The sequence below is a fragment of the Euprymna scolopes genome, chromosome 21, assembly GCF_053919585.1.
Source record: "Euprymna scolopes isolate OS-2025 chromosome 21, ASM5391958v1, whole genome shotgun sequence".
Lineage (NCBI taxonomy): Eukaryota > Metazoa > Mollusca > Cephalopoda > Sepiida > Sepiolidae > Euprymna > Euprymna scolopes.
Genome location: NC_136502.1, coordinates 58,918,758 through 58,931,874, shown reverse-complemented (window position 1 = coordinate 58,931,874; position 13,117 = coordinate 58,918,758). Strand labels below are relative to the sequence as shown.

Sequence of the window (13,117 nt, the reverse complement as noted above, 5' to 3'; positions counted from 1 at the left end):
TATTAAAATTAAAAATAATATCTTGATATATTTCCTCTGGTAACTCAAGTAGCTATTTTTAAAAGAGGATAAACAACAAGATGAGTAGAGTTAGGGGGATGTTGAAAGGAAAATCTTTCTTTAACTCTCTCTTTCTACTCACTTCTTCCTGTTCTTCCATTGTGGCTGCCCTTTGAACATTTCCTGTTGTTGTTGTTGTTGTTGTTGCTGTTGTGACTGTTGTTGTGGTTGCATTGAGTATTGACTGAGGAGATTGACTGTTGTTGTTGATGCTTAGAATTGAACCCTGATTACCGTTATTTGTTGGTGGTAGTGTAGAAGCCAGAAGTGCAACTTCTGACACACGTGGAAGCAAAGGTGGTGGATTCATATATAAATCTCTGATTGATGGAGGGATCTGAATAATGGATTTAAAAAAAAAAAAAAGTAAAAGAAAAAAAGCAATTATTAATTAGTACTTAAATTACTCACTGCATCAAAAATGAAGGAGGAAAATTTGACTTTTTTTTAATCATATCAAATATTGAAAAAATTAATATTATAATAAAATGTATTTAAGTAATGAACTTTTTGCATCATACTTATCAAAATAAGCTTCAGCTGGAAATAATCATTCATTACTACACAATCTTCACTTTTAAATATCTCTATATTTATGTTAGACTAGCAGAAAGACCCGATGTTGCCTAGGATTGAATAAAGATCAACGGATGTTTCACCTTCCCATATTTTATTGTCATCGAAATCAGTGAATTTGCCCATTTTTCAATCAAATCAATCGCCTGCTCTAGTTGGGGACCCACTGTGATGCACTGGGAAGAAGCTTAACATGCCTCCCCCAGTGACTTTGTCCACAATACATTGTAGTTTACATTGCACTGTAGAGAACCTATTGTTGATTTTATAAAATTAAATAATATAATGGCATGAATTAAAATTTTAAATGCAAAAGTTAAGCATCATGCTTCAATTGTACTCTAAACAGAAACATTCATTTTGAATGTGCCCCTGTCATATCAAATAACCTATTTTATTTTATATTATAATTTTATATGCAGGGTCTTTCTGGTTGTGTGGTAATAAAACTTTTCAAATGCACCTGTTATGTTAGGTGGTATAAAGCATTACCTTTAGTCAAAATCGCCTGTTCCTTGTTTCATCAGATTTCTTTGATTATCATTTGTATGAAATTTAAAAAAAAAAAAAAAAAAAAAATGGCCTAGCATTTAGGAGTTCATAGGGAATGAACACACACACAGTGTTCCTTTTATATAATAGAGATATTTTTCCCCCTTCAATAGATGCCCAAGACATTTTCAAGATTGATTATTTTCACTGCCATATGTTTTGTATTTTTATTTTGAAATGATTTTTTTTTTCAATTTAACTGTAAATTTCATATCATATATAATAATTATTATTTGTATGTTGATAAAGAATTTTTTTTTAAATTATAAACTTTCAACTAATTAACTCTTATGGCAATTTTTCTTAGACAATATTGTGCCTATTTATTCATGGCTTCCTTCATAAAATAAGATGGCTGCACTTTCTGGATAGTAATTTCTATATCCCTTTTTCAGTAAATATGTCATCAATGCGAGTTGTTTTTGTTTGTTGTCATTTTTGTTTTATACTGACTTGCTGTATATTTTTCTGAAGAACGTTTTGGTTTCTAAAGATAAAAGATCCAGGATTGACATTGTAAAGTTAGATGTTCTGTGAACGAAACTGTCTGTAAAAATGTACAAAAGCTTTGGTTTGTAAAATATGATCAGTAAAATGAATAAAATACCTAGAATACCTATTCGACACTAGTTTAGACTTTTACCAAACATATATATTATTGTCACACATGCATGCACACCAATTCTTTTTAAAATGTATAACTCAGAATTTGATGATACTTTAGAAATTATTATTGAGAAAAAGATTTTTAAAAATTCATAAATACTTTTAAAATAATAAATAATAAACAAAAGATTACCGCAATTGTTTTTCGTTTCGGATGTCGTATTTTTAATCGAAATGGAGGAGATTGTCTGTGCACCTTCTTCAGGAAGTTGATTTTCACAGCATCTATGTTGATATGACCTGAAAACTTTGCTCGGAGTTTTACTCTTTCTGAGAGACTTACAGATTTTAAAAGGTTTTCATCCTGTAAGAGAGATAGAAAAAAGAAAATGAAAATAAAAAATATAGTGTTCAAAGTGGAATAAATTATAGATAATTAACCATATCTACCCATCATGACCCGCATACAGTGATGTAATTTGAGTTTCAAATTTTTGTTTGCATATTTTTTTAAACTTATATTAAAAAAAATAAAATTTTAGTTGTAAGGAAAACTTTATTTTCTTATTATTTTTCAGTCACAACTGAAAAATGTTTCCATACTACCTGTTATTTGGGTGGAATTACAGAATTTTTTTAAAAACTCTAATGAAGTTTATTATTATTATTATTATTATTATTATAGTGGCAACTAACAGAAGTATCCGGTGTTGCTCAGGTCATATAAAAAAAGAAAATGAAGTTGTGTATTACTATACTTGTTAAATGATGTTTGTTTTAATTATTTTAAGGTGCAATAATTCATATCAGTTTGAAAAAAAAAAAAAAAAAAAACACTGTCGTCAGCCCACTACTATGAATTCAGAATAAGTATATTGCTATTACATGAGCGAGAAAAAAGTTTTAAGCAAATATGATTTTAAAAAAAGTATATATATTTATGATTTACGTAAGTAATAAATTAACCCTCAGCTAAATCAATCACTGATAAAAAAAATTGAAATAAGTTTTTGTTTTAATTAAATGCCGATAAAAAATTCTATTTGTTTTGAGCCAAGTAAATAATACAAAGTATAAAACAAAAAGTATTTTTTTAAATATTAAGATTTAATGGTTAGAAAGACCAGACAAGTGTGAAATTGTTTTTGATAAATATTTAATAGATATTTTTCTTAAATTGTTTCAAACAGTGAATTCCTTATTTACAAAAACTTTTTAACCTTGTTAAAATTTATTCAACAAACAAGAGCACAGTCATTGTTTAATGTTATAATCAGATATAATGATGTTTACTATTCTTTTTCTATTCATTCAATATCACTCTTCACTTGTTCAGGAGGTAAAAACATTTTCTGATACATTTTTATCTCCAGTTCTCATGGTTCAGCAAATTAACCATCTTCTCACTGTGCAGTCCTGTCTAATTATTCGCTTCCAAGTGACAACTCCCTACGATTCAAGACATTCATATTTCTGCAACAACTTATCTAGGAGAATGAACGCTCCACATGACTATACCAGCGTAACCGATTTATCCTTAGGATAACCTCTATATTCGGCAAATGTAGTGCTTTCAGCAAGTTCTCTGATCTGATGCATTGGATTTGCTCAATTTCACATTGCAAACCCAAATAATCATAAATCTGCCATTGTGCTGCAGTTGAGTGAGAAAGAATTGGGTGGAGAAACAGCATTCGCTATTATATATATATTAATTAAAATTTTAGAATCTTTCATGTGGTAAATTCTATGCTAAGCTCTGGTTTCCTATTTTAATTTATTCTCACGATTATTACATCAACCCTCCATGCATAGTGTTGTTTTACAACAAATAGAAAAGTTGTCATAAATTTTTATCTAACCAATTATTGTATATTTTTTATTAGAATCCTTTGAAATGAGTATTTTATCTACATTATTGGTTATAGGACATTCTTAGAAATCAGCTAAACTTGAAGGTACATGGTTTAAGAACAAGTTAGATCAAGTACGTAGAATTTCTGTAAAAAAACATGCATGAAAGGGTTAATTTTAAGTGTACACAAAGTAATCACTAAAACTTCATTATTTCTCTGTAAAATGCTAATGAATCTCATAAGTAGATAAAACAAAATATGATTTACTTGTTGCTCAAAAAAACAATATATGACACAAGATTGAAATTAACCTGGGTTCACCACGAGAACCAGAAAGAGGTCTAAGATCAATATTGAGATAGATATAAAAAATTGACTGATCATGCCCATTGCCATTGCCTTGTTAAGAGTATCTCAGGTGATTAATGATAATTCAATGCATCCTCCCAAAAAAAGAAACAAGAGGGAGTAATCTACTTGCCACCTCTGTTTTGATTTGTTTTACAGCGTATCAGCTATCTATAGGTTATTTTATGCCAAATAAAGTTGTCAAATGAAATCCTAGGCTACAATAATTATTTCATATAGTTTTGGAAAAAAAAAAAAAAAGTATTGAAATTGTGAAATTGAATTTTTTTGTTAAGTTCAACTTCTTTGATGAGATCTAAGATTTTGGTTGAGTGTGTGTCTTTAAACAAATCCAGTAGATCTTTCGAGTTTTATTTCCTTTGGCTCTGTTGTAGATACTGACAGTCTATTAATCTAGGTTTGATTATACAATTCATGACAGGATATACACATTACTCTTCACCTCCCAATAAATATTTAGGAATAATATGTGTATGTTCTATATGGAGTCTAGCCACTACAATCTCTTACTTTTATGTAGCCAAAGAGCCACTCATCAATAGTTTGCCAGATCTTGATACTTTGGTATTCATCCAAAGATTTTTGCCATTTTTCTTTGATTATCCTATTTATAAGAGGTCAAAGATCAGTGTATGGAATCTTAGTATTGGAAGGTACCAGGTTTATCTTTTTTATTTCCATGAATACTGATATGACTTGATATTCAGCATGATTTCATAGGTAGTCACCTATGGCCTACAGGTGGGTGTTTGGAGTATTACCCCTACAGTTGATGAATTTGTAATCCTGCTGCTAAGGCAATCGTCACCTAAGAATGAGTGAAGTAATAATACCTGGGAAGATGACCTGCAGAGAACTGAACAGAATCATACTTCACTCTGATTCAAGCCTGAAAACCTGTGCAAGATACATAAAGCAAGGAGTTCTGTAACAGAAAAATCATGTCTATTTATAGAACCTTACAGGTAGAGTCCATTAATCATAGATAAAAGTGACAGTTTGCAAAATTCCTGGAAATATTTTGTATTGATATTAAAATGGTGATTATGTGAAACTTTATTTGGGTCTGGAAAACTTGACATAAAATAGACAAGTGTGATGGATTCTGGCGATAATCAAGCTTCAAATCTTACATAAATTACAATTGAAAAAATAAAATAATTTTTTTAAATCAATACATATGTAACAAAAATGATGATCATTTGCAATATGATGATCTATGTTGAAAGTAACTTTAACAAAATTCCAAATAAAATATTTAAAACTATTTCCAAAAATGGAATTTAATTTACATTTTTGGAAAGAATGTTCACACAACACGTTTAAAAATTTTTTTAACTTCTTCAGTTAGTATACTTCTGATAGTTTTGTTTTTCATCTTTTGTGCTAATTGGATTGGTGAATTGTTATTTTAGTCAAATTTATGAAGGTCTCTTTCATATACAAATCTGCTTTCTTCAGCTTTCGTTCTTTTAATTTTTAAATTCTTCAATTAGATCTCCCAAGTGCTAAAATCTGAAATCTCAGAAGTGCAAAAAAAATTTGGAACACTTTTATCACTGATTAACTTAGCAATGAGATAGCCCTTCAATTTAATAAAGGTAATTCGTTTTTTCAACATTTAATAAAAAAAATAATGGTAATTCGTTTTTTCAACATTTAATAAAAAAGAAAATAAGAAACAATCCCATCCAACAGACACTCACAATAAAATTTTCGGGGTGATTAGGACACATCCAGCGACCAGTTGGAAGTGTTGTGAGTGGTGGATCAAGACAATCCATATGAAAAAGGAGTGAGCAAAAATCACACTGGATCAGAGGAGCCCTCCGACAGCTTCTGCAATAAAAATAAAAACAGTCACAGATATGAGTGAAAAAGAAAAACGTTTATGTGATATATATGATAGGTAATTTAGATAGTTTCAATTAATAAATTGGTTTCAGTTTAGTTGTACTTTGAGAATTTTTAAAGATGCTGTCCAGCAGCATTAAAATGCTAGATTACTTACGGATGCAGGGATGAGGAATTACATTATTAAAAAAAAGTTAGTTTTTGTTCAGAAACGAATTATTGGCAAGACTTTAAATATGGGTTCAAGAAAATGAGGATTTTTTTTCTCCCCCTACCATTTCAGGCATGATAGTATTTCAAATCCCCAATAAATGGGCCATCACCTAATGATGTTAGTGGTTTTTGCTTTATTTTCAATCAAAGACAAAGAATTTCTTAATGATTTCATTTCAGCTTCCTACCATTTAAACCCACAACTAAACCATCACCACTGGCTATAATTATAAAAATGAACAACAGCAAACATCAAGGACTTGACAAAAGAGGATTGAAGTCTGGAATCCCAAAAAGATAAAATCAAGAAAATAATACATAGCGTCTACACTAACACGAAAGGATGTGTGTGTCAGTTAAATACAAGGGTCATTCCAAAAGTAAAGTCTCCTATTTCTTTTTACTCAAAAAGTTGAAGAGCTACAAAGATGAGAGTGGTATCATTAAAATTAGTGACCTTTTGTGCTTGAGAATTTATTTTTCTACATAGTACCCACCATTCTCAATGCACTTTGCCAGGAATTCAATGACACATCTGCTTCTGATGCATGTCCATGATGGGTTGCTTTCTTAGAGTCTCACACCATCAATATCTGCAACAGAGAGATGTAACTTTCAGGTCATAAATGAATAAGTTCAGTCATCATAACAATGCAATTTGCAATCCCCTTTGATCCATTCGGGTGGAAGGAAAATAGAAGGCATTCTTTTGGAACACCCTTTGTATTAGTCGGTAGTTGTAATGCTCTCGTCAGCTAAATATTAGTTGATAGTGGTAACTACATTTTGGAATAAATAAAATGAATGTTTTCACCTTTTCATTTGTATATACATTGTAACAATTTATAATATTTTTAAATAATTTTCTTATTTAAGATGCAACAATTAGATTCATTAAATTAAAAGCATGTCAAAAATATATTGTAAAATTGTTAAAGTTGATGGCACAACAGAATCCTATTTATGAATCTTTATTCAATTTTAGAAAATAATGCATTCTGAAATGGATAAAATTTTAATTATTTTGCATTTCATCTTTGGTGAGCAGACAATCTCACTTTTTCACATAATATTTGAAAGATGATAATGTATGAACATAAACTGCCTTAGCATATTATCATCATATAGAAATTCAAGTATGTAAAAAAAAATACATGTAGTTACTAACTTATTGCAGACAAAACAAAGTTTTGCTGGCAAAGGGACAAGTCCATTATCCAATTCATGTGGCAACTTTTTAGGAGGATTCCGACTGTCTTTTGACCATTTTCGTTTACTTGTACCTGTAAACAAGAAATACATAATTAAAACATAATATAAAAACATTAGGACATATAAAGAATTTGCAACATTTAATTTTTATTTTCATAAATAAAAAGAAAAAAAAAGGAATATGTCCTATATTAGCTGCATCTTCATAAAGTTACAAAGGATGCAGTGAAGTCATTTTAGCTTTTAATCTGTTTGCACATTACTAGTTTGAAAAACAAATGGATAGTGTGGAAGTGTGTGCCACATATAGGTTAGACGTTGCTCCATTTGACTAGAGTCTATTCTGATCATGAAATACTTTATAAACAGTTGCTGATCTGTGTCTTTCAATGAAGTTGACTGTTAAGATTTTCTGGATTCCAAATCGAAAGATTGGTATTTTGAATAAATCTAATATCTTGCAGGTTATCAACTGAGAGTCCTTATTTTGGATAATAGTTATTTTTTAATAAATTCTTACATAATAAAGCATTACTTAAACATGGCACAGACAATTTCTTAACACACACACACACACACACACACACACATTATATATATAGCATGTATCACAAGTTACTTTTTTGCTAACAATGTTCATAAACTGAAGTAATTTTAGTTTTAGTGCCCAAAATTAATGTTGTGAAAAGAGCCTTATTGAGCATTCCAACCTGGCAAAATTGTTATAATTCCACAGAACATAGAATAACCAAAAATATTGTGTATCCAAAACTATTGTGAAATTAGACATACAAAAAACATGCACTTTCTCTTTCTGTTCTATTTTTATTTTGTTTAATATTGTGATTAAACAAAATAAAAATAGAACACAAAGAGAAAGTGCATGTGGTTGGGTAGCTATATATACATATAGAAAATATATTTATGACAATATAAATTGATATCAAATAAGTATATTTTTTGTAATTTATTACGTAGCGTTACTGATGTATTGAAGTAAATACTGAAATCGATACATAATATATATACACATATATACATACACATTCATTTTTCAATATTCAGTAGAAGTAGTCTAGCTCAGAGATCACAAAAATATGCCTTTGTTTAGCTCCCAAAACACAGAAAGCAATTCATTATCAGTTATACTAGTACATCAAGTAGTCAACTTCAATAGATCTACTTTTAACGCCGTAGCAAAGAAAGAGAGTCCTGACACTTTGTACTTTTCATCTTATAGATGAATGAAGTGAAGTCCAGAATGATTGGTTTTTAAGCCAGTAAGATCACTGCCAGGTAAATTCACTAAAAGTACTACCTGTTACCATTGATCAATCCACACTACAAGAGCAGATAACTCGATTTTTAAAAGAGAAATGCCACTTGTCATTTTCTATAATACTAGCGGAGGGGGGGGGGGTTACCCGGCGTTGCCCGAGTGTTTGGAGGTGTGTGTGGTTGTTAATGAAAACCTAAGAATAAGCGAAGTAAAAAAAAGAAAACATAAAAACGAACGTTAAAATTTAAGCGGGGGTGGGGGGATCAAAACATCGAAAAAAAAAAAAAACACAAAATAACTAATGTAAGGCAAACGAATGATGATAAATGTAAAAATCGAAAAAACAAAAAAGAAAACGTTAAAACCAAAAAAAAAAAAAATAAAATAGCGTGAAAAATGTCTTAAATAAGCATGTTTCGATATTAAAATTTTAAAAATCAGTGGGTACCCGGGTGTTTTTGGGTGTGTGTGGTCGGTCGGGATGGGGGTGTTAATGAAAACCTAAGAATAAGTGAAGTAAAAAAAAAAAAAAAACAGAAAAACGAACGTTACATGAAAAATGGCTTAAATAACACTGCTTCAATATTAAAATTTAAAAAATCAAAAAAAAAAAAAAAAAAAAATCTCACACTCCGATTCGAACTCAAAACATTTAGATAATGACCCAACGCTCTAACCAACAGAGCTAACACGACGTACATGAAATTTAGTCAGTTCTTCAACTATTTAAACTAAATCAGGTCATGACGTCATCTGATGCATGTGTAGAACTGATCTCGTCATGAGGACGGTTTTTGTAGTGTAGAAAATTGTTGATTTCAGGGTGAAAAAAATTAACGTTTTTGGCCAATATTTTATATTTTTCGGGCGAAGGATGGAGCTTCAATACGATATCAAGTTTGTCAATTTTTGTTCTGTCTGTCGAAAGTTTTTAGCGGACACACAAACACATATACATACATATGTACATTTTAGCTTTTATATCTATAAATATAAAAGCAAAAATGTATGTATGTGTGTATGTGTGTTCGCTTTTTCTGTATGTTTACAAAAGGCTTTTTTCAGAGAAGCGGTCGCTCACCTAACAACTTTTTAAAACTTTTTATATCACATATAAATCGTAATATCTTACAGTTAACAACGAAGCTTGCCTGTCTATTTAATTTGCTCGACTTTGGGAAGATAAATATTCAACATTTGTCGCTCGCCGCATGTGGGTTAGTCTTTTTCCTATAACATCTTGGGAAGCGTTCCCGCAGTAAATGAAATACTATCCCGCAGTCAAACTTGACCTCATTAAGTCATTAAAACGGGCACCTGCCAAATCCAAGTAATTAAATAAATTCAAATGTGTTTCAGTTAGCACCTCGCGATGGGGTAATGATTAATGTCGCATGTTTTTTTTTTCGTACTTTAATTTACAACTTTGCCACAAGGGTTCAGGTTCGATCCTCATACTTACCTACCAAAACATTTTTTAGCCCCCACCCCCACAGTTTCCATACACACCTCCAAACACCCGGGCAATGCGGGTACCCCTTGCTAGTATATAGATAAATCTCACCTGTCTGTTTAAATGTATGTTTGTATGTATGTATATATATTTATGTATGTCTGCCTAAAAATTTCGACAGAGGCGACAAATTCTCACGAGATCGGTATCGTTTTGAAGCTCTTCAGATGACAAATATAAAAACATTGGCTAAAAACATTAATTCTTTCACCCTCAACTGGGCACTTTTCTACAACGAGGGGTTGCTTTTTTCGCCGATATTTTTGAAAATCATCCTCTCTTTTTGATTGACTAGCCTTAATTTAAACCTTTGCCACCTCCGATTTGGCGATGGACGCAACGGTAAAGATGTCACTATTTTTTTTTTTCAAATTCGTTTCCTCCTTCGTGATATCGTTTTTTTTTGTTTTTTTTTTTGCTAGCACTAGTCTAACAATCATTCAAGGGTAACTCTAAACTAAACAAGCCAAAACCTATATGGTCCCCCAACTGATTTTGGCTATTTTCACCAGTTAAACCCCATTAAAACATCAGGGTAAAACAGCCAAGTGACATCATTTCATAACAAATGATGCATTAATTTGAATTTGGTACCATTCAAAATCCTTATTTAGACACAAGTATGAATTTTTGAGAAAAATAAAAATGAGCCCTAAAAGGGGTGTTTTTTTTTACTCCTAAAACACCCCGGAGCTCCAGCCCCACAATTTTCCCAGGGTAAATATTCATATGGTCTTGCTTTTGGGTCATTTTCAGCAAAATCTAAGGGTCGTTAAAGATTCTATTGTGAGAAAAATCACTTAGATGAGAGCGATAGTCCAAACAATCAAAATTAATACAATCCTCATCTCAAAAAAAATTTTAAACAATTTATCTAACTGGAATGCATTTAAATGAACACGGGATTGACAAAAGGAAAAAAAGGGATTAAAAAAGGACGGAGAAACTCTGTAAAATAAGTGAAAAAAAACTTTAAAATATTTATCTAGGTATTTGTGCTGCCCATGTTTCAAAATAATTTCGTCAAATTTTGACAAACTTTAAGCGGTGATTGGAATTATCTCTCCTGGTGCTCCCACCCCACCTCATCAGCAAAATAGGCATGGCCGGATACGATCGATCTCATTAAAATTTGATTTTCCTCTGCAACAAAAAAAAACTACTTGATCAAATTAAGTGAACTTTTTTTTATAAGAACTTTCATTATTCCATAACAGGTACATACAATATATTCTTTTTCAAGATTTTCATTTTTTAATGTCTGGATTAAACTAAACAAGTACTGTAATTTTCAACCTTTTTCAGATGCATGTTTTTGAACTTGGGAACTTATACAAATTTCAAACTGAACCCTTCATTTAATCCGTAGATTTAGGGTGTTCTTGTTTCATCATCCATGAACAATAAAAGTGTTAAATGATTTTAACTTTATTCTTAGTTATTGTTATGGGGACTTACCCATTCACGTATAATGGATTCATCTAACCATTAGAAAACCTCCAGTGTGAACACATTTATGGGGAAATATCATGACCTAACGAGAGATTACAGACTGTCCAATTTAACAGTCAGAAATACTAACAACTTTTCTTTGTATTCACTTTCTTATACAATATATTCTTTCTACCTAAACTTGTTGTTTGCGTCTTTTGTTATGACCCTTTCTTATGGCCACAATTGGCAATGAGGTTTTGAGAACTGATGAGGGAAAACCAAATTTTAAATATTGTAGTGTTCTCACAATAATTAGCGATAAGGATTCAAGAATGCACATTGACAAGTTGAATTTAAAATACCTCAGTGTTTCACAACAATTGGTGACAAGATATTCAAAGGACCCACCTCACTAACACTGACTTTGTTACAAAGTATTCGAATGAGCAGATAGTGTTCCAAAAACCCTAACAACGAATCATTCAGAGAGTACTGTAGAACCAGATAACTTTTTTAAGGACCAGAAAGCAATTATGAAAGTTGTACTAGCAATACACATGAAAAAATTTAAATGGCTTAACATATTTCAATATTGGTATATATATAGAAAGAGCTTGATAAGCTAAGGGCGAATCTTTTTAAATTTTTTAAATCCAATAAAAATCAAGGAAGTTATGACTATATTTATGCCCTGCGTGTTTGGATATTTTCTCCTCTTCAAGACCATAGTGTTTTGTCACAATTTTTACACTACTTTTTCAGTAAAAATGCTATATCTTTGTCAAAACACAAGAGTAAGCAATGAAATTTGCCATATAAGTGTATTTTGTGCAAGGAATCTGAATATGCTACTGAAAATCTCCAAAAATGACTGGTTTCCAAATAATCTGCAGTAAATGCACATAAATATGCTGCGATTGCTTAAAAATGCCATGTATTCATTAAAAGAAAAGACGTTAGAGAACTCAAAGTTTAGTTGTAATGCATTTTATGTGCCAAAAACTGAAATCGAAATCTAGGATTGGTTAAAAATGAATATATTGCAATATTCCTTTGGTATTATTGTAGATTAATACCTTCTGCTACCCCTCCCCATCTGACCACCTCCCCAAGATATGTGATTCTACCTTTATAGACAATTGCATGTGAACAACTTGAAAGACTTTAATAAAAGATAAACAAAAATTATTTTAGAATTTAATGTTAAATCATTTCCCATGTTGAATCATTCGAGCGTTTTAGGGCAGTTACCTCCCCCCTTTCCTATGATAGATAAATCCTGGGTGTTTTTTTTGTTTGTTTAGGTGATTATGCATGGTTTTAAGAGGGTCTTTGTGCAATTATGAGGTGGGGAGGTTGCCACTCTGACTTTGGGTTAATGATAGGGCTAAGGAAAATTATGTGTGAACATCCTGAAGACTTGATAGAAACAAAACAAAAACAATCTTAGAATTTAGAGTGGGCTTGGTTTCACATAAATGTAAAATAATTCACCATTTCCAGACAATCCTAGCGTTTTAGGACAGTTGACCAATTTATTTTTTTATGGGAGATTAATCATGTGCACTTTTCTTTAAACGTTTTTTATGCTTT

General features: G+C 30.9%; 1 protein-coding gene across 1 annotated transcript in view; it reads right to left on the bottom strand.

Moving 5' to 3' along the window:
* LOC145242397 (PHD finger protein 12-like) overlaps positions 1 to 13,117 on the bottom strand; it is a 109,417-nt gene that overhangs the window by 34,591 nt on the left and 61,709 nt on the right. The window contains exons 5-8 of the mRNA XM_080105424.1: positions 7,255 to 7,369; positions 5,726 to 5,858; positions 1,988 to 2,158; positions 143 to 397 (exon numbers count right to left, since the gene is read on the bottom strand). Of these exons, the coding sequence (XP_079961550.1) occupies positions 143 to 397; positions 1,988 to 2,158; positions 5,726 to 5,858; positions 7,255 to 7,369 (674 nt within the window). The remainder of the gene's footprint in view (positions 1 to 142; positions 398 to 1,987; positions 2,159 to 5,725; positions 5,859 to 7,254; positions 7,370 to 13,117) is intronic.